We start from the raw sequence: 18,563 nt of genomic DNA on the forward strand, positions 1-18,563 counted from the left end.
AAAATTACTGGATATCTGTACATACCAGGATGCGATATTTTGTGCATAAAATGTTTTTGAGAGATAAATTTTGTTTTAATCCATTAAAAAAACTGTGTAAAAATGTGCACAGCGCCTTGGTATCACTTTTCTTGTACTGTGCCAAGTACTGTACGTAATACAACTTTTTTTTTTCGTAGTTCGTTATTTATTATTTACTATGAATACTATTACAAATTACAACTTACAACACGAGTACTTTTAACAAAAGCTTCGGAAACTATCACTCATTAAGCATCAATCGACAGCGGCGGCCTAATCACAGAGAAAATTTGGTCTAAATTAATTTGGTCGTAATACAACTGGTCCTCACCAGTCAGTCGATTTTAACAGTGGGTCAGAGTCAGACTCCTGCTGTACGTATAGTACAACATCGAGCTATCGTAATATTTTAATCTGATTTACGATTAAATTATCGCCACCTTCACTTGTCAGACGTTCGCCGTTCATCTGTATCTCGGTATGTCATATGCTTATTGGTAGTTTATGTTGACCAGAAAAGTTGTTATGAAAGTGTGAAAGTACGGGTGCAATCTGTTTTAAGATTCAAATGTCATTGCATTCTCCGATATGGAATCGTAATCCAAAGCTTGCTGCTTACGCGATTATTCCGAATCGGGACACGGAGACACGGGATTAATCACTAAGAACTTTTGGGATTGTAGTGTAGCCATCATATGGACGATCGCGCCAGTCCTACAGGATTATTCCCCTCCTGCGGAGCACCATGCATGTTGATATGAATCAGGAGGAACCAACGCTTAATGGCAGCACATCGGCGACAGAGCCACAGGTGGTCAATGGCGACAATCATAACAAAGACGACCATCACCATGATCACCACCACAAATCGCTGGGATTACCGCAGGACATCCTGGCAGAAGTGCGCCCTCCATCCCCGGATTCCCCAGACAGTGTGGATACTGCGGGAATTCTGGGGGAGGACAAACGTCCGCTGACTCTCATACGGAAAGCGTGCTACGGTGTTGGACATGTGCTCAATGATTTATGCGCTGCCATGTGGTTCAGCTATTTGTTGGTGTTCCTGCACAGCGTGGTAAGTTGTAGACTTGTAGTTAAAATTCTTGGAATTTCCCATTCGGCTTCGAATGGTGAGTGGTTATGTTTACGGATTTATGTATTTACTATCTATCTATTTATAATTATCAGTGCCAGTGATGGCATCCTGACTTTTGTGCATGCTAATTGTGTAATAGTAGTATGTACTATTATGCATTCATTAATTTTTGTTAATACCCGGATCAAAGCATTTACGCGGACCTGTTTTTTTTGTAGCTGAACTTTACCAACACCTACGCTGGTGCTGTGATACTGCTGGGGCAAGTTGCGGATGCGATTGCCACTCCCTTTGTCGGAATTGAATCTGACCATTCTGTCTCGGGATTTTTTGGTTATGGGCGAAGGAAAAGTTGGCATCTTATCGGTAAATATTTCGTTGCACGTAATTCTTATTTGCACATTTTCGTTCGTTGTCGGCACGCGACTGATAAACGGCGTAATGTTTGCAGGTACGATAGCGGTGATTGTGTCATTCCCTTTCCTGTTTATTGACTGCATCGGCTGTCATAATTCTCACGATTGGGCCAAATTCATTTACTTCGCGCCCTTTGTTGTTATTTTCCAATTTGGCTGGGCTTCTGTCCAGATTGCGCATCTTGCTCTGATTCCGGATTTATCTTCAGATGGTTCCCATCGCGTTGAACTCAATGCTATTCGGTAAAAAATAAAATCATTGTACTCTGCTTCGAAATCCAGATTTTCAATTTGGATGTGAACTGAACTGTAGAATCGTTATTTGTTTTGTTTACAACAGTCGTAGCTCGCGTTTTACAATTAGGGTTGTTATTGTCAAAAATGCAGTTGTTCTTTGAAAGATATTTCGAATTTTTGTAAAATATGTATGCACCAGCGAAGCTTCGCTTTTGAATGCTGCTTCTTGCAGTTACTCATATATACTGTAACTCTCCTACGTAAGCTTTTGAAGGCTCGTCTTACTCGTAAAGCTTGTTTTGCAGTTTTTGCCAGTACTTGTGCGCTGATGTTGTGATTGATTTAAAGCGCCGGAAGTATGCTGAATCATTTCCTGTAAAAATTTTAGAACTCATCACATTTTTAACCCAGGAATTATTTCCTGTTATTTCCTTGATATCTGACTGTGTTATGTTCTCCCATTTTCTGCTTTGTAATTATGGAAATTGTAGAATAATTTGTTTTTATTTTTCTGGAGTATGTACGATGGTGTTCATCGTTTTGAGTGACACCATTCTCGATAGCATTGTTGCTCTTTAAAATTTGAGGTGTACGGTAGTAACTGGTAAACCTGTATACAACCCAGTAAACCTCTAGATCTTCCATTTATTACGATGACAGGACTTCTCTGTTCATTCCGCTGTAAAGAGTTTTGGCACGTTTTGTATGGTTTTATGCCTTAAAAAATAAGTATTTTTTTCGTTTCAGTTACGGATGGACAGTCATATCTAACCTCACAGTTTATATGCTTACTTGGTTGGTCCTGAGAATGGATACCGACGGCGATAAAACGGTCAACCCTTCTGATGCATCAACATTCCGAGTACGGTCAAAACGATTATCAGACAATAAATTATAATTAGCTCATTTTTGTCTCGCGTATTTTCAGATGATTGTTTTCATTGTAATTGGTGTGGGAACATTGTTTTCCGTTATATTCCATGTTGGTGTGAAAGAAGATCCACATCCACAACGCAGCTCATCGCAGTCCTCTGTAGAAACACAAGACAGCCAGATGAGCTCGGTGCATATGACTTGGGCAGAGTGGTTTAAAGAACCGCACTTTTACATTGTAAGTTATCTTGAAGATACTCCATAGAATTTAAGAATTTTTTGTGTGCTGTTTCTCCAAATTTGGTCTCTGCAATTTCAGGTGGGTGCTCTATATATGTCCGCCCGGCTTTTTGTCAACCTCACGCAGGTGTATTTGCCAATGTATTTGCTGGATACTCTGCAACTAGGAAAGGACAGTATCGGCTATATTCCTCTCATGGTTTACATGACCGGCTTTGTAGCTTCAGTAATAATGAAACCACTGAACCGATGGATTGGCAAGAAGGTCTGTTATCACTTTGTATTTTTGATTTCAGCTTTATGGCCAGTTGTGCATTAGAATAATCGTAGTGTTAATAGTGTTATATTCGAGTGCATGCATGTCGTGTCTTTTGTGGTCCAAGCATTATTTTTTCGTTTAATTGTATAGGTTGCCTGTGTTCTCGGGATTGCACTCGGCTTAGGAGCCTGTGCTTGGATTCAATTTTTTAACGTAGACGGTAAAACTGTTTACGGAATCGCGGCACTTTTGGGGACTTCCGGGACCGTGCTCATGGTAGCGTCACTGGCTGTCACCAGCGATCTGATTGCGGGAAGTACCAGTACGGGTGCATTTGTGTTCGGACTAATGAGTTTCGCGGATAAGTTATCCAACGGATTAGCTGTGATGGCTATCCAGCTCTTACATCCCGTCTCGTGAGTTGCAAATTCTTTTGCGAAAGTTGTATAAAAATCAAATACGCCTGGTAATTGGATAATGATTTTTTATGTTACTTTGCGTGACTTGTGGGCTTGTTTTTTTTTGTAGCGGCACTCATTCAGATCACTCGGATTTCTTTGCAAAAGTGATGGTATATGTACCGACCGGAGCATGTGTGATAGCATTGATTTGCATTTTGTTGATATCGCGTCAGACGGTGGGAGTGCGACATCGTGACCGGCAGCGGATAATGAGTTCCACATCGTACCGTGAATTTGTCAATCAGAATGATGAAGATAGACAAGCCATGTTTTCGGAATCAGGTGATCATTACGGTGATCCACGTTTTGCTCAAACCCAAACTAATGCAACCATTTCGTAAACCCGGTAATTTATCTGTTGTTTTTTACTCTCTTATTCCAGTTCCTGGTGTTACTGGTTTGTTCTCAAATTTTATCGTTTCAAGTGTTACTGTAGTGTAATTTCTGTTCTGCTTGAGTTTCCGATAAATATAGAAAAGAGATTAAAATTATGTCTACTGCCTTGTTATTAAATTTTTCAGTGGATATTTTGCTACACTGATTTATTTTTAAATAAAAACCAATTAATTTTAGGGATAGCGCCTTACGCTAACATCTAAGAAAATTGATCGGAAATGTTAGCTCTTGGAAGTTAATAATCTTGGAAGTTAATGGAAGTTAGACAGAATCAGTCCGTCAAAATAAATATGGTAATTAACGATGTCTTTCTTCTGTATCGTGAAGTCTAAACTGAAAACACTTGAGCTGTTTATGTCCAAATTTCGCTTTTCGATTTATTTCACACCAGAGCGACAATGCTGAAATTCAATGTTTCCAAAATAATAAAACACGAAAAAATAGAAACACCATTAATCCAATGAAGGAGCGCGCCCAAAAATCAAAGCTGTTTAAATCGATCGTTCGTTCAGCCGCAATGTTAAGAAACAAAATAGTAAGTATCACAGGAAAGAGTAGATCATCCATAAAAATGCTCAGTATGAATTCACTTCTTTTTGTAATCTTATACGCAGTGTCGTCAAAGATCACCATTAGCTGGCTTTTCCTTCGTGGGATTAGAATTTTTGATGTACCATACGGAACCATACTCATCCTCGAGATCATGGAGTTCTGCTTGCATTTCGCGATAAACACTCATCATGCGAGACTGAGAGTTTTTTATATCAGCGTTTGCTGCCTCCCTGGCCTTTTGTACCGATTGGCTTATAAAGGGAAAATCGTTCAGGAAGAAATATTTTTTCAGATCTTCGTTAAGTTTCATCAACGATTCTGCGCAACGGACCTGAAATTAAGCAACACTGTTTAAGCACGCGAAGCGCCACTGTTGACAATTCAACACGCAATATCACTGAAGTTTTTGTTTTTTTAAATTTGTAGCCTGTTCCCGTGATACAGTATGGTTTGTTCCTCTAGATGAAAATTCACAATATTTACTTATAGGCTATAGCGAATGATCGCGTGGTATGTGCTTACCAAATTCGTAGCGCGAATTCCCAATTCCAGTTGCTCCTGTTCTACCGTCTGTACTCGTACAGAACTTCCGCGTTCGTCTTCAACCTAACAATAAGTTGATCGATAGCATCAGTCACAACCTGCCATTGTGATTTATACACATTACAGTATTTACGATTATTTTTTACACATACTGTTGCACTAATTACGATTTACAGATTAAGTAACAAAAGTGCAGGTACTGTTACAGTGCCCGTTTGCTACATAGCAGAATGGTCTGTGAATGACAAAAAGGACATCAAAATAATTATTTATACCGATACACACTTGCCTTGACAAGCTTGAGAATTTCCGCAAAATTGTCTTGAATACTTCTAACGTCATCTTTTTGTTTCTTGCTTAGTGTCTTGAGAACGTTCTCCTTGTTTCCACCAGTTAAAGTCGTTCTTCCATGGCCAGCAGCATGAGCCATTGTAAGTTTTCTTTCAAGCTTTGCGTTAATCAGAGACGAAGGCACCACTCAGACGAAGCCTACGAAGGCCAAAACCGGATCAGTCTGAATTACGATAGAAATCTAAAATACAAGCTGTAACAAGTTACTAACAACTAACAAGCATCCAGATTCCGCAAATGCAATGCAAACCTGGAATGCAAGTAAAGGATACCCTTAAAGATGAAAAATTCTGAAGCTTTTAAATTTCCAAATCTTCACCAGTCACACAGCATGCCAGGTAATGTACAATACATTCCGTGCTAAGTACTTATTTTTTATTCTATATATTAACTGTACTTGTTGTCTGTACTCTGTAGTGACTGCGGTGTTAGAAAATAGACAAAACAAAACGAAAAACACCAAAAAACAGTGAAAAAATTCTCACGATCAGCTTTTGTGGAAGTCAGGAAGTGGCAACGTGTGCACTGATTAGGGTACACCAGTTCTGACAGCGTGCGGTGGCGGTCTCTGTCACCGATGTGCTTTTGCACATCGCAGTCTGCTTCAGCGTGTAATAATGTGTGCGTGCTGCATTTCGTACCCGGCTCCTGTGAAACAGGAAATTTGTCGATTTTGTGTGGAGAGCCGTGTATCTGGAAGATTTAATTGTTTTCCGTTTTTTGCGGATTACCAAGCATCGTGATGGTAAGTCAGACATTAAAAGATTGAGATCAGCACTTTTAGCAGAGAATGCCGATGGCTTGAACAGAGTAGCGCAGAGGATCCAGTGCAGCTCGCGCTCTGATGCTTTGGTTCTGCGTTCAGGCTTCGACACTGTTTTCGCCTGCAAATGTGAAGTATTTTTGCGACTTCAGGCTCCCAAGCCCGTCAAAAAGGGCGGCGCAAAGAAGGTGGCTGCTGTCCCTGCTGCCATCAGGAAGAAAACTGAAAAGCCTAAGAAAGAAACCAATCCGCTGTTTGAAAAACGTCCCAAGAACTTCGGCATTGGTAAGTGTTTTTTTGCACAGCTCTTCTACCGATCGCGAGTCAACACTGCTCTGCGAAAGCGGAAAGGGTTCGAAATTTGTGAATTCTTGTGGATTCTAATTTTTGAGTGGATAAAAAATTCATCTTGGAACCTTGCGTGGTTCGCCGTTCACAGTGCCAGTTTTAAACACTTTGGTTTGGTCTGAGTATTCATGGTTTGGACCAAAGTTTGGTCTGAGTATTCAACATAAGTGATAAGTATTTGATCTGGTTCAAAGGCTTTTCAGTTTTCACAATTAATGTTGTAATAGTATAGTTGGAATCCCTGAAATTAGAACTGGATTTTCATTTCTGTATCAGCTCACCAGATTTGTAATGTGTCTCAAGAATTGTGTGGTATTCTATCGTTATGCGAAAATGTTTTTTAGGACAAGACATCCAGCCGAAGCGGGATTTGACTCGTTTCGTCAAGTTCCCCCGATATGTGCGAATTCAGCGCCAAAAGAAAATCTTGTATCAGCGTTTGAAGGTTCCGCCACCGATCAATCAGTTCAACCTTACGCTGGACAAACCGTCGAGTAAGACATCATGCACTTCATAATTTCTGCGTTGCATATGTTTTCCGAAACTGCTGTTAAGTTTAAGCCCTGCCGTTTTTTAGCCACTCAGGTGTTCAAACTGATGAACAAATACAGACCAGAAACGAAGCAGCAGAAGAAAGAACGTCTGAAGCAGCGTGCTGCGGCGAAAGCCCAAGGAAAGGGTGATGTTCCCACTAAGCGACCCGCTGTTATTCGGTACGAAAGGAAATGCGCATCGAAAATTGTTATGTGATCTGTAGATCAAATGTTTCCACAGATCTGGTGTGAACGCGGTTACTACACTGGTGGAACAGAAAAAGGCCCAGCTTGTCGTCATTGCCCACGATGTTGATCCCATTGAAGTATGTTACTTCGTTCATTAAATGCTGCCTCGTGACGCTATGTAGGCGTTTTCGTGATTTCTGTTTTTTTTTCATTTTTGTGGCTTTTACAGTTAAAGTAAAAGCCACAAAAATGAAAAAAGAAACAGAAATCACGAAAATGCCTACATAGCGTCACGAGGCAGCATTTAATGATTCAATGATTACAAACCGCCTAGTAAAACTTTTACTAGGCGGTTTGTAATCATTGAATTAGTTAAACTACTTTACTTCATCATATCAGGAATTAACGATTTATCTACATACTCCCGAATTTTTATAGCGAAATGACTAAAGGATTAACTTTTGTTTATCCAGACCTATTAATTTTGCTCTATCGCATCAGGAATTCGTACAGTACGTGAAAGATGATTGTTTTCATATTACAGATTGTGCTCTTTTTGCCGGCCTTGTGCCGTAAAATGGGAGTGCCGTACTGCATCGTGAAGGGCAAAGCTCGTTTAGGACGAGTTGTGCACCGAAAAACGGCATCATGCTTGGCTTTCCAGAACATCAACGCGTAAGCAAAACATTTTAATTTCGATTTGATTAAGGATAAGAAGGGTTTTATTTACAGTGAGGATAGACCATCATTGTCCAAAGTGGTCGAGACGGTCAAGAATAACTTTAACGAAAGATATGATGAAATCCGCCGACACTGGGGAGGCAACATCCTGAGTACCAAGTCGCAGGCACGAAAAGGAAAACTCGAGAAGGCGAAAGCGAGAGAAGTCGCTCAAAAAGTGGCATAAATACGATTAGTTTTTGATATATTGTAATGTTTGTGGCTATAATAAAGGTGATCAACACTTCCGCGTGTTCTCTCCCGAAAAAATTTCAAAACTGGCCTTTTCACAGAGGAGGATGCAGACAACGCAATGGCGTGATAGGTATGAGAAAGTGGATGTCAAAAATTCACGGGAGAAATTTTGAGTGCTACTGTTTAGCGGTTCGCCACGGAAACACCCTATGCACCAGAATAATATAGTTATGCAGTATTAGAGGGCTCAGATAAGCTGAGATAACAACCTACGAGTAGTTATCCAGAGTACACTAGTATTTCGAACTGGTACATGTTCAAAAGTTTCGAAATCATTGAGAAACTTTAAAAATGTGCTAAATTGTAATAATTCTGTACCTTCCTTCAGTTCCTTATACAGAAAAATGCATTTTAGTGTGCACATATTCTTGTGATTTGCTGTCACGTTCGGCATTAGTTACAGTACTTATTGTTTGCTATCAATCCGCGTGAAAACGACACCAAATTGCAGTAAAAGAGCTAACCCAACTTTCGTTTCTTCCACCAGCGATACCATATCCTTTTTTGAAGGCTGATCAATTTACCTGTATACGTAAATGTAATAACTGCAAGAACTAGAAATTCATGAAGCGTTTCAAGCGACGATAATCGCAAATCCGCAACAAATTTGTACATCGATTTGTACTGAAAGCGGCATTGGACCGAAAATAAAGGGGTTAGTTAAACCCGGCGTTTTTCTTCCTATTATAGTTTTGTACCAACTCAACAAAGGCGAGCAGAGGAAGGGAAGTGTCAACCAAATAAAAACGCAAAAGCAGCTCAATTTATTTATAACACTTGTGTCGTTCAGCCGCATGCAAATCTTGTTTGAACACATGAATAAACAGCACTCTTGCAGCAACATGTACGAGTACTATTCGTTAGCGATTTCAATATGAACACAAAGGCTACAAGATTTTCTGCGAGTCTGTGACTGACCGTGAAACTAAAATGCATGAAACTGCTAATAAAAGTAGACAAAACTGGAAAGCTAAACACGAAATCAGGGGGAAAATATCGGTTGAATATTACAAACACGGAAAACTAATACTATTGTGTTTTGTTATTTTAAACAGCTGTGCTCACGTAAGTCAAGTTTATCGAGCACTTTTCAACTTTCCCAACCATTACCATAGCTCGCACTGTAATTATCTGAAGCATAATCCACGGTTTGCCGATTTCCATAGCTGCTGGGTTGGCGCATACCATGATCTGGTGCAGCGCGACGGTAATCCGTGCTCGGGCCACCATGTTGACGGCTATACGGAGGTTCACTAACAGGCATTGTGTTGTGGGGCGCACCCTGTGAAAAACCCGCACCCTGTGAAAAGCCAAGAAAACGTAAAGTAAACAATCATCAGGTCATACAAATTACGATACCCACATTATAATCCACTCTAGGGGCGCGCTGCTCCACGTGTCCATATCCCGACGCTCCTTCGAATGGTCGGCGCTTACGAGGAGGCGGTATGTGGCTTTCTTCCTCCCGACCACGTCGAACACCATAACGCGGAGGCGGACTCATTTCCCGACCGCCGTAGTCGTCGTAACTGATATAAAGGTTAAGTAATTGTAGGTGATTGATTTCGTTAATGTATTTTAAATAACCAACCCTCCACTTGGTCCGTAACTGCGACCATAGTCGTCGGAACGAGAATGAAGATATGACGGGCGCAACAGGCTAGCCTGGCTAGGACTGTCGTAGTACGGATCCCTTGCCGCCATGGAGTGCCCATATCCATGAGACTGTGGTGGATAATCCACGAAATCGTCTCGCGGCTCCCGGTATCCATAGCGAGGTGCCCGCGGAGGAGATGGGCGATGTCCGGGTGGTGGTCCAGGGCGGCGGGCTAAATTCGGGCAATTCATGTAAACGTTTTTTGAGTTTGTGCCGAAGTACCACAACATAACTTTCGAGAAAATCGCTTACGTGGAGGCGGTGGTAATGATTCGCCATACCCTGGGCGGCGCTCTCGGCTGCGAGACGGTGGAGGCGGGGGAGGTCCACGGGCACCTCCGGAGCGGTCTCCGTCCACTGGTCGGGGTGGAGGAGGCATGGGAACTAGCGAAGAGTTCGCAAAATCGTGATCTGATTTCAACAAAAAGAGATAAATCAATGTTGCTAACCGTATGTTTTAGTTTTGGCCCAGGCCATTTCTAACGATTGACCCAAAAATCTGTTTCCATATTGTTCCTGCAGAGCCCGCTCGGCGGTAGTATGGTCCCGAAAATGGATGAATGCAAATCTGGAACGAACATGAAATGATATTCACATACACTGCACCAATGTGACAGTTTAGGCACTAGCAGACAAACGGAACCAACCGGCTAATCAAACGGGCTTTGTCAAAGGATGGGTACTGCTGGAAGTGTTGTGCTAAGTTTTCTTCATTCGCTTTTTCTGGGAGGTTGCGTACATGAAGTACCACAGTATGGGCATTGTTAGTATCGTCGCAATACGAATAGTAGGCGTCCAACTGGTAATTATATGGGCGAACTTTGGAAGAAAAAGGTATACGGTGAGGATTTTCAGGCCGTAATTGTGATGACAAATTGGCATTTACAATGAGGGATAACCGATAAGGGTGCTATTGCGCAGCTAAGGACGGTTGCGAGTCAACAAGACTGACTTAGTCTTCAGACTTTCAAGAGTTCTGGCGTACCATAAAATCAATTTAAAAAGAGCCAAAAAAGATGGATTAAAAAAACTGATCCATCTCTGTAGACCTTATCAGTAAACACTCTAAATTAAAAAATTATAATCCACCCATCCGTCTTTTCGCTAAATGCTCCCATGCAAAACGGCAGGAGCGCGATATTACTATTGCTTGGATTTAGCAGAGAAAGGCAGAGAGGGTGAAAAATAAGCAGATAATTGCCGCTTTTCTCGAGAGGAAAAAGAGGAGTGAAAGAGTTCACTAAAACCACGTAATCACAGTTCGGGTAAAGCTAAAATTTTTACATATTCCACTGCAAATTACAGAACCAGGGAATCACAGAGTTACGATATCGCATCCTTAGCTCGTGATCAATTTATATAATTTTATTGCTCTAAATTTTTGTTGTTGCTCTAATTTCTGTAGAACAGTATCGCTATTGAAATAATAATGCGAAATTTTTAAACTATTAATTTTTATTCGTACCTTCTCCGGAAGTGATACGATTTAGAGCTCCAACAGCTGCTCTTTCCGAACCAAATTCCTGTAAAATCAGACATAAAATGGACGGACTGATTTGCATATCTGTCTTCCAGAATAAAATTTTACCAGAAAAGCAGTCAAACGCGCTGGCTTGGTTTCCGCGTCCACGCCCCAAATTTGAACATTCAAAATGCCTTCAAAATAGCTTCCAAAATCTTCCTGAAGTTGTTTCCTTGTCTTGTCCTTCGGTAAATTTCTGAGTACAACCAGGGAGTGTGGCTTTGACAACGACGCGGCAAACTTGCTGGCATTCGCTCGGCCAGGTATCGGTTTCCCGTTCAGTCCGCGGATGCAGTTGTCGGCCATCTGCGGCGCGCAAAAAGTAACGAAAGCAAATCCTCGGCCCATTTCTCCCTTTTCATCGAGCAGTATGCGCAATTCCCATACTCTACCGAATTTCTCGACAATGGGAACTATTTCGTCTTCGAACATATCGCGTGGCAGTCGACCTAAGAAAACTTCACTAGCGCGAGGTCTCTCGCTGCCGTCCGGCGGTGGTCCGCCGTACTTCCGCAGAGTAGGCCCAATCGTCAAAGTGTAGCCAGTTCGGTCACAGAGATCTTTACTGCGTTGTTGCAGCTCGGGAAAAAGAGAACCCGTAGAACCTTTTGAGTCTTGATTGCTTTCCGGCTCCACCTGGTCATCAGTATTCTGGGTCGGATACGGATACGAATTTTCCGATTCGTCCTTTATGGAGTTTTGCGGTAGCTGGCCTTCCATTTCAGTTTTCAAGCATATATAGAAATTCTTGGACTGACTGAAAGAGATCACTCAGTTGTAATACAAAATCCACAATATCGTCATTTTGATCGTATGCTTCAGAATTGATAATCAGAACATTAAGCTGCAAAAAGCTTAAATCGAAATTCAATACTCGTATCAGATTAGTCATACTAATCACTAATGTCCACAACAAAGAAGAAAGAGATTCTGAAAACAGTTTAAAACAATCTTTTCATTCTTTTGGTGCCGATATAAAATTAAATACTGTATCTATTCCGTTTCTCATACCTTTATAAGTTCAATCGGTTAGTTTAGGACTTCAAACTTTAAAGTTCTACTTCTAAACTACATACAAACTACAAAGAGAAAAATTAAAGCAGGAACCTCTGAAGTTGAAAGGGACCCTTCGTGCGATTGCCACGAAATCTTGCTACCTTGTACTTTGAGTGACTTACCGCTTGCAGTTCCTGTCTGCAGTAAAAGCAGTTCTTCAAGAAATAATCAGCGAGAAAATGAAAGTACAGCTGCACTAATTTAAAAACAAAACAGTAAAAATCCCACAGTATTATGCAGTCAGTTTCAGGAACATTTTTTTCGACAATTTGTTGTACTGTAGTACTGTACTTTGTAACAAACATGAGGCTTGGTTGGACTCTTGGCTTGTTCGAATTGACCAAATAAATACATAATCCGAGCCACGGTCGGCCCGGCGGTCTGGCTAACCATAAGCAAACAGAAACCAAAAACCAGCCGTGTATAACAAGCACACATTTTTGTTAAAGACTGATTGTTTTCAAGCTTCGAACCGTCGGACCGACAGCTTGTGCCATTAGGGCGGTTTTGCAGGATGAAACGCAAAAAAACAGAAATGAGAAAAACTAAAAAATTATGCCTTTCTAGTAGCATTCTAGCTATTAATCTTTTTATCATTATTACAAGGACGCAGTGGCAGTGAAGCTTTGCTTTCGTGAAAATAATTTCGTTTCTCCGTATTTTATCGTAGATTAAATCATTATAACTGTATGCGAATATTAATATTTTTCTGTCATTTTGTGGTGTCTTTGGTACTATGTCGAGACTTCTTTTTACGCTGTCGAAGCAGATCAGACATTCAAACTGCAAAGAATTTGCAGACTTGCTCCGGTTGTGACAGATCGAGCCCAAATTCTGGAAATGGGTTATCATTGAAGCGTAATTCTTGATACCACGTGTTTCTGGTTGTAGAGAGAGAGACCATCTGTTTTTTAGAGAAAAATTTGTGTTTTTGTTTGTTTCCGTTGTGGGGGTTACTCAGTACTGTAGTGCTTGGTGTGCACTGTGCAGGGCAGAATGAATCTTTTCCGTCATCTTTTTCGCTACGGTCCGCATGTTGGGGCTGCTCTGGGAGCAGCATCTGTCGTTACGATTGTATCGAAATCTCTTCACAAACAAGCGGACTGCAGCTACAATCCGACCCATCCTTCCAGCAAGCGGTATTCTGCATCAGAAGCATACCCGGATCTTTCTAAGCATGAAAACATAATGGCCAAAACCTTAACACCCCGTCTGTATGCAATGCTACGCGATCGCCAGACAGAAATAGGGATTACCCTGGATCAGGTACAGCTCACTCATCAGCGGTGTAGCCACGTATGAAATGTCCAGCACTTGTTATTATTAAAGCACCCAATCAAAAAATAAGATCTGCATCCTAATAGAATCAGTACTTTCCACCTTCACATCTTCTGTTGATTGTTTGCAGTGCATCCAGGTTGGCGTGGACAATCCAGGACATCCTCTCATACGAACGGTTGGGATCTTTGCTGGCGATGAAGAATCCTACTCTGTGTTTGCTGAATTGTTTGATCCTATCATTCAGGAACGTCATAGCGGATATAAACCTAGTGATAAACATACGACAGATCTTTCTCCAGCGAAGGTATAGCACTTGCGTTTCTTTGCACGGTTTTATTGGACGGATGCAGTTATGTATATTCACCGTCAGTTTATATTACAGCATTATTCGATTGATTCAGTTTCGTGGTTGTAGCTCCGCGGAGGTAATCTGGATCCTGATTATGTGTTATCATGTAGAATAAGAACTTGCCGAAATATTCGGGGATTTAGTCTACCTCCAACCTGTACACGTGCCGAGCGCCGTCATATTGAGAAAATCGTTGTGCGCTCCTGCAAAAGCCTCGGTGGAAACCTAAAAGGAAGATATTTTAATTTGAAAGATATCCCGGATGAAGAGTTAGCATTAATGATAGCGGTAAGTCCGAGTGACCGGAAGTTGGTGTTTTTCTCCACAGCTGTACTATACTAATATATTTCTGTAAGTTCTGTTGCTTTTTAACTTTCGGTCTTAGTTCTATCTATCCCAAGAAAGTATGGCGTTTTCGCAGGAAGGCACTGGTTTTGACCGCCCATCATCTTATTACTGCACATCTTCCATTGGAAGAGATTGGCCGGATGCCCGTGGCATATTCTACAACTATGATAAAAACCTGTTTGTTTTTGTAAATGAATGTGAAGATCAGATGAAGCTAATAGCGGTCCAGCCAGGCGGCAACATGAAGGAAACATTCGAGAGATTTTGTCAGGCGCTGGAATCTATGGAGAAAAATTTGCACAGCGACGGCTTTGCCTGGATGTGGAATGACCACCTTGGATTTGTCACGACCTGCCCTAGTAATCTGGGTACTGCCCTGCGAGCTAGTGTTTTCATTAAACTTCCCAGGCTCTCACAAGTACGTGTCCCGAAAATTCTTGTACGAAAAATTCCTATCGCTTTGAGTGATTATTGTTACAGGATCCAAGATTTCCTGCCATTGTGAAAAAACTGGGCTTACACAAACGTGCTGTTCCGGAGCTGCAGAATTCCGGTGTTTATGATATGTCTAATGTGGATCGTTTAGGGATATCTGAGGTAAGGGATATCATAATCCTTGGTGCTATAATACGGTATGTAGAGGCAGACTGTAGATTTCTTCAAGTGGCAATAGCCACCCAAATACCAATAATCGCAAACGCCGGCAAAAATTATGATGATTAAAACTGATGATTAAAATTTGAATAATAGAAAACAACCAAAGTTTCTACCCTCTCTATGGTTAAAAGCCTTTTAACCACTGAGAGGGTAATCTCTGAACAGCCGTAGCATTTCTTTCAGTAACAGCTGAACTAAAGAGCTGCTTGAGAAAAGCAACAGAACGCGTTTCGCCAGTTAAGTCCCGAAGTTTACGGTCCATGAAATGCAACAGTTCACTTAGAGCAGGGATAAAAATTCCCAGTGTCTCAACCACTAAAGGATAAAACAGGTTTCCGTTTTCCAAAAAGACTGTAGATTTTCTTACGATTAACATGGTACTGGATCACATTGTGCACTAGCTGATTGTGCACTAGCTAATTGTAAGGCGGACGGCGATAATTACAAGTCGTATTGCCTTAATCTTATATGGCTGTCTTGATGTTTTAAAGATCTGATATTCCGTGAATCTTGCAGGTTGATTCAATTCAGCAGGTGATTGATAGCTCCAACTTACTTATCCGAATGGAAAAGCGACTGAAAAGTGACCGCACTATTGACCATTTGATTCCCAGCTGATTTCAGAATTACTCATTGTAACGCTACCATTGTGATATTTTCATTCTTTTAAGAGTTTTATCGTTATGTGATATTGAGATACTTACTGCACAGATTGGGAGTTTCGTCTGACTGTTTGTTCATGCAGGTGTTCTTGGTTAAACGGAGTGATTTCTCAGTATGAAGTCTTTAACAGTTTAACCGTACATACGCGCGCGTATAATTGTGACAAAATGGATTAAATCATTAGTGTAAATCATTAGTAATCGTTTTGGCAATTGCCATTGGCTTGCCCGGCCTACTTTTGCTTACTTGTATAGATGTATATAGATGTATGCGTGATTTGTACACATACAAGTAAGAAACGCAAATGCACTATTGAAGTAATGCCGAAAAGCAACGAATTACGTACACGGTACATTGGTACTGTAGATCTCGTATACATGTTCAGTGCATTCTTCAATGTTTTAAAAAGCAAAAGACCACCAAAGATAACATAAGAATTCCATAACGCAACATTTTACCGCGAACGGCAATAGTCATGGTGTGTCAGCACTGGCAATGTTTTCGAACGATACGAAATTACAAATTAATAAAGGCTCGGAATTATTAGAAGTTCAGTAATCTGAAAACAGCTAGCAACTGTCAGAGACCGATGATTGCGTAGGCACGACAGTGATATCAAACAAACAGGAGCTTGAAAATAATTACTCAGTAGAAGCTGGTACTTTGAAGTGGACAGCCGATTTTTAGCGAACGCCAGCAGTGTCCAAAATATCTTTCAATTTCCCGGATTTGTCTAGTCTACAATTTATACAACATCTTGACGTTGCATAATCAGCGCTCATCTGCAGTACGTAACTTCCAAGACTCAATCAAGCAGGACTGGTACATTATCATTTAAAATTAAAAAAAGAGGATATCAAGGCTTAGCAATCTAGCATGCGTTACCTTTCGGTATCGTCTCCACCACCGATAAATTTCCCGTCGATGAAAACTCGCGGAACCTACACAACCAAAAGGCGTAAAAAGTCAACTTTCCCCCCGTACATTCAGAGTGACAGCGCCACAGTTATCATATGACGGAATAATTAATAATGAAGAGCTACTGCCTGCTCGGCCCTACTGGTATGCTACAAAATTACAAATGAATGTTTTTATATTTTTGTCTTACGCTGCGGGCCCCGGTCAAAGTTTCCATGTAGTCTTGAACAGATTCGGCCTTTCCTGAGTCCATTTTATCCAGTTCAGTAATGTCAAGTTCTTCCGGGGCGATGTTGTATTTTGCAAGTACGCCCTTGGCTTTTTTGCAGTACGGACAATACGTTTTAGAAAACACAACAACCTTGTGTTCCTTCAGCTTTTTTTCCACAAAAGCACGGGCTTCATCCATTTCCGGTTGCTCTGGGACAAACGCAGCAGGAGAGTGTGTCACGGTATCACTGAGTCCCGTCAAACCCAATATGCGATAAACCTGAAAATTAATGCCTGATCGATCTGCAACAGTTTGTTCTTTCACTTTGAGAGTTTGAGTAGTAATACAAAGCAATGAAAACGATGTACCAGGGTCGGTAAGGCATCGATGCACAAAAGAATTGCAATTAGGAAGCACACGGTAACTTACAATTAGTAAGTGGAACTTATAAACATAAAGTCATAAACTACAGTATTCTAAGATACTTACAAGTTACAATTAGTACAGGAGTACTCCGCATGAAACCTTTCAACAACTAGGGTTGGCCAGCAATTATTCCTATGATCCAACTAAAATTAATAACAACTGATCATGATGATCAGAAGTTCAGAACACTCTAGCAGTCCAGTACTATGCACATACACGCTTAAAATTATACTCAATTGTATACATAAGCTTATTAGGGGAGTGTGCGCTAAGCAATTCAGAGCGATTACGATTCCGATTAAAACATTTCCTCGGAGAAATTTCTTAATCGGTCATGTTTTTAATCGGTTTCTTAATCGGTTTTGGAGCTTAGCGCACTCTGCCTTAATGATTTCCAAATGATACGGAATGGATTAATAACAAGTTAACAACTAATGAATTGTTAAATACTTTGTAGCAGCATAGCAGAACTAAGCGTGTGGTACAAAAGCTGATACTAACCCTCTGTTAAAAGGTTAAAAGGTTCGGTGAAAGATAAAAAAGTATCAAAGTAAGTATTTACATTACCTGTCGAAAAAGAGACTTTGGATACTCGCGCAAAAAGCCGAAAAAGAAAATTCCGACCATAAGGCCACAAACGGCAAAACAGATGTTGCTTAGTGTTATCCGAAACGTTTTCATTGATGAATGTTGCTAAAAATTACTAGTAAAACTTTTGTACTACCCCGTAGCAGAATCTGTGCTTTACCCTGCCCTTAGCAAATCTGTTAGAAAAGAAACTGCCCTTGAAATTCAGACACGCGCGCGCGATTACGACAAAAACGGTCCGATCCACTTCGGTATACTTGGAACGGCTGTTCACCTGCACCAACACTGAACAGCTGCGCGCAAATAAAATAGTACTTTATGCAAATTGATTTTATAAAATAGTAACTTATAACTTATGCAAATTAATATGTACTTAATACCTATTAAATTAACTGCACTACTTCCTGCACTGTTTTTAACAAACATTCTGTAACAAATTAATGATTTGTGCACATAGGCGTGAAAACCGTTTTTGCGCGCAACATCCGGTTGGGAAGTTATGGGTGACCAAAAATTGCAAAAGTTTAGATGCGCGGAGGTGTACCAAAAGTCTCATTATCAAATTATATTTTCAAATTTTGCGTTAAAGCGCGCATTAACAATTAACATGAAGATCGTTTTCATACCGAACTAG

The 18,563-nt window shown here is 40.8% G+C and overlaps 6 protein-coding genes across 12 annotated transcripts; 3 read left to right on the forward strand and 3 right to left on the reverse strand.

The window, feature by feature from the left end:
• The first annotated feature begins 373 nt into the window (after nt 1-373).
• LOC129591062 (major facilitator superfamily domain-containing protein 12-like) lies at nt 374-4,172 on the forward strand. Of its 2 annotated transcripts, XM_055486593.1 has the most exons (9): nt 374-499; nt 584-1,096; nt 1,336-1,483; nt 1,569-1,776; nt 2,518-2,632; nt 2,699-2,881; nt 2,963-3,148; nt 3,293-3,558; nt 3,671-4,172. In XM_055486593.1, exons 2-9 carry the CDS (start codon nt 767-769, stop codon nt 3,942-3,944), a joined length of 1,710 nt encoding a protein of 569 aa, XP_055342568.1. In that variant the 5' UTR covers nt 374-499; nt 584-766; the 3' UTR covers nt 3,945-4,172. The 2 variants fall into 2 exon arrangements, with proteins under 2 accessions (XP_055342568.1, XP_055342560.1); XM_055486585.1 differs by having other exon boundaries at nt 417-1,096.
• Nucleotides 4,173-4,361: 189 nt separating this feature from the next.
• Nucleotides 4,362-5,920, reverse strand: LOC129591090 (mediator of RNA polymerase II transcription subunit 22-like). 4 transcript variants are annotated; one of them, XM_055486622.1, is made up of 4 exons: nt 5,696-5,920; nt 5,384-5,583; nt 5,074-5,157; nt 4,362-4,882 (listed from the first exon to the last, which is right to left on the reverse strand). In XM_055486622.1, the coding sequence occupies exons 2-4, from the start codon at nt 5,522-5,524 to the stop codon at nt 4,619-4,621; spliced, it is 489 nt and encodes a 162-aa protein (XP_055342597.1). In that variant the 5' UTR covers nt 5,525-5,583; nt 5,696-5,920; the 3' UTR covers nt 4,362-4,618. The 4 variants fall into 4 exon arrangements, with proteins under 4 accessions (XP_055342597.1, XP_055342612.1, XP_055342605.1 ...); XM_055486637.1 differs by having other exon boundaries at nt 5,664-5,920; XM_055486630.1 differs by having other exon boundaries at nt 5,657-5,920.
• A 112-nt stretch (nt 5,921-6,032) lies between these two features.
• On the forward strand, nt 6,033-8,246 carry LOC129591080 (60S ribosomal protein L7a-like). The gene is made up of 7 exons (XM_055486603.1): nt 6,033-6,190; nt 6,361-6,493; nt 6,901-7,050; nt 7,134-7,269; nt 7,331-7,415; nt 7,823-7,953; nt 8,011-8,246. The coding sequence occupies exons 1-7, from the start codon at nt 6,188-6,190 to the stop codon at nt 8,183-8,185; spliced, it is 813 nt and encodes a 270-aa protein (XP_055342578.1). The 5' UTR covers nt 6,033-6,187; the 3' UTR covers nt 8,186-8,246.
• Nucleotides 8,247-9,013: 767 nt separating this feature from the next.
• Nucleotides 9,014-12,781, reverse strand: LOC129591053 (heterogeneous nuclear ribonucleoprotein R-like). Its single transcript, XM_055486576.1, has 9 exons — nt 12,611-12,781; nt 11,499-12,189; nt 11,376-11,433; nt 10,558-10,729; nt 10,360-10,478; nt 10,163-10,294; nt 9,845-10,082; nt 9,617-9,782; nt 9,014-9,553 (listed from the first exon to the last, which is right to left on the reverse strand). The coding sequence occupies exons 2-9, from the start codon at nt 12,150-12,152 to the stop codon at nt 9,344-9,346; spliced, it is 1,749 nt and encodes a 582-aa protein (XP_055342551.1). The 5' UTR covers nt 12,153-12,189; nt 12,611-12,781; the 3' UTR covers nt 9,014-9,343.
• A 261-nt stretch (nt 12,782-13,042) lies between these two features.
• LOC129585179 (creatine kinase B-type-like) lies at nt 13,043-15,970 on the forward strand. The gene is made up of 6 exons (XM_055477773.1): nt 13,043-13,754; nt 13,897-14,073; nt 14,185-14,406; nt 14,540-14,884; nt 14,947-15,063; nt 15,640-15,970. Exons 1-6 carry the CDS (start codon nt 13,485-13,487, stop codon nt 15,739-15,741), a joined length of 1,233 nt encoding a protein of 410 aa, XP_055333748.1. The 5' UTR covers nt 13,043-13,484; the 3' UTR covers nt 15,742-15,970.
• A 154-nt stretch (nt 15,971-16,124) lies between these two features.
• On the reverse strand, nt 16,125-18,180 carry LOC129582953 (uncharacterized). 3 transcript variants are annotated; one of them, XM_055474595.1, is made up of 5 exons: nt 17,909-18,166; nt 17,405-17,484; nt 16,895-17,194; nt 16,672-16,727; nt 16,125-16,524 (listed from the first exon to the last, which is right to left on the reverse strand). In XM_055474595.1, exons 3-5 carry the CDS (start codon nt 17,111-17,113, stop codon nt 16,470-16,472), a joined length of 330 nt encoding a protein of 109 aa, XP_055330570.1. In that variant the 5' UTR covers nt 17,114-17,194; nt 17,405-17,484; nt 17,909-18,166; the 3' UTR covers nt 16,125-16,469. The 3 variants fall into 3 exon arrangements, with proteins under 3 accessions (XP_055330570.1, XP_055330578.1, XP_055330562.1); XM_055474603.1 differs by having other exon boundaries at nt 17,843-18,166; XM_055474587.1 differs by lacking the exon at nt 17,405-17,484 and having other exon boundaries at nt 17,909-18,180.
• Nucleotides 18,181-18,563: the final 383 nt, after the last annotated feature.

This window comes from Paramacrobiotus metropolitanus, unplaced genomic scaffold (assembly GCF_019649055.1).
Source record: "Paramacrobiotus metropolitanus isolate TYO unplaced genomic scaffold, Prichtersi_v1.0 Parri_scaffold0000002, whole genome shotgun sequence".
In the NCBI taxonomy this organism is placed as follows: Eukaryota; Metazoa; Tardigrada; class Eutardigrada; order Parachela; family Macrobiotidae; genus Paramacrobiotus; species Paramacrobiotus metropolitanus.

Bases quoted from the DNA above. Each gene is read 5' to 3' on its own strand.
- LOC129591053 (XM_055486576.1), bottom strand. From the start codon at position 12,152: ATGGAAGGCCAGCTACCGCAAAACTCCATAAAGGACGAATCGGAAAAT. The intron at 10,295-10,359 runs GTTAGCAACATT...ACTCTTCGCTAG, and splicing joins GGCCAAAACTAAAACATACG to TTCCCATGCCTCCTCCACCC. The intron at 9,783-9,844 runs GTTGGTTATTTA...CCTTTATATCAG, and splicing joins AGTTACGGACCAAGTGGAGG to TTACGACGACTACGGCGGTC.
- LOC129582953 (XM_055474587.1), bottom strand. From the start codon at position 18,022: ATGAAAACGTTTCGGATAACACTAAGCAACATCTGTTTTGCCGTTTGT. The intron at 17,195-17,908 runs GTAATGTAAATA...ATTAATTTTCAG, and splicing joins CAAAGTCTCTTTTTCGACAG to GTTTATCGCATATTGGGTTT. The intron at 16,728-16,894 runs GTAAGACAAAAA...TTGGTTGTGTAG, and splicing joins CTTTGACCGGGGCCCGCAGC to GTTCCGCGAGTTTTCATCGA.
- LOC129585179 (XM_055477773.1), top strand. From the start codon at position 13,485: ATGAATCTTTTCCGTCATCTTTTTCGCTACGGTCCGCATGTTGGGGCT. The intron at 14,074-14,184 runs GTATAGCACTTG...TCGTGGTTGTAG, and splicing joins CAGATCTTTCTCCAGCGAAG to CTCCGCGGAGGTAATCTGGA. The intron at 15,064-15,639 runs GTAAGGGATATC...TGAATCTTGCAG, and splicing joins ATCGTTTAGGGATATCTGAG to GTTGATTCAATTCAGCAGGT.
- LOC129591062 (XM_055486593.1), top strand. From the start codon at position 767: ATGCATGTTGATATGAATCAGGAGGAACCAACGCTTAATGGCAGCACA. The intron at 1,097-1,335 runs GTAAGTTGTAGA...TTTTTTTTGTAG, and splicing joins TGGTGTTCCTGCACAGCGTG to CTGAACTTTACCAACACCTA. The intron at 1,777-2,517 runs GTAAAAAATAAA...TTTTCGTTTCAG, and splicing joins GTTGAACTCAATGCTATTCG to TTACGGATGGACAGTCATAT.
- LOC129591090 (XM_055486622.1), bottom strand. From the start codon at position 5,524: ATGGCTCATGCTGCTGGCCATGGAAGAACGACTTTAACTGGTGGAAAC. The intron at 5,158-5,383 runs GCAAGTGTGTAT...ACTTATTGTTAG, and splicing joins AAATTCTCAAGCTTGTCAAG to GTTGAAGACGAACGCGGAAG. The intron at 4,883-5,073 runs GTAAGCACATAC...GCTTAATTTCAG, and splicing joins GAATTCGCGCTACGAATTTG to GTCCGTTGCGCAGAATCGTT.
- LOC129591080 (XM_055486603.1), top strand. The intron at 7,270-7,330 runs GTACGAAAGGAA...ATGTTTCCACAG, and splicing joins AAGCGACCCGCTGTTATTCG to ATCTGGTGTGAACGCGGTTA. The intron at 7,416-7,822 runs GTATGTTACTTC...TTCATATTACAG, and splicing joins ACGATGTTGATCCCATTGAA to ATTGTGCTCTTTTTGCCGGC.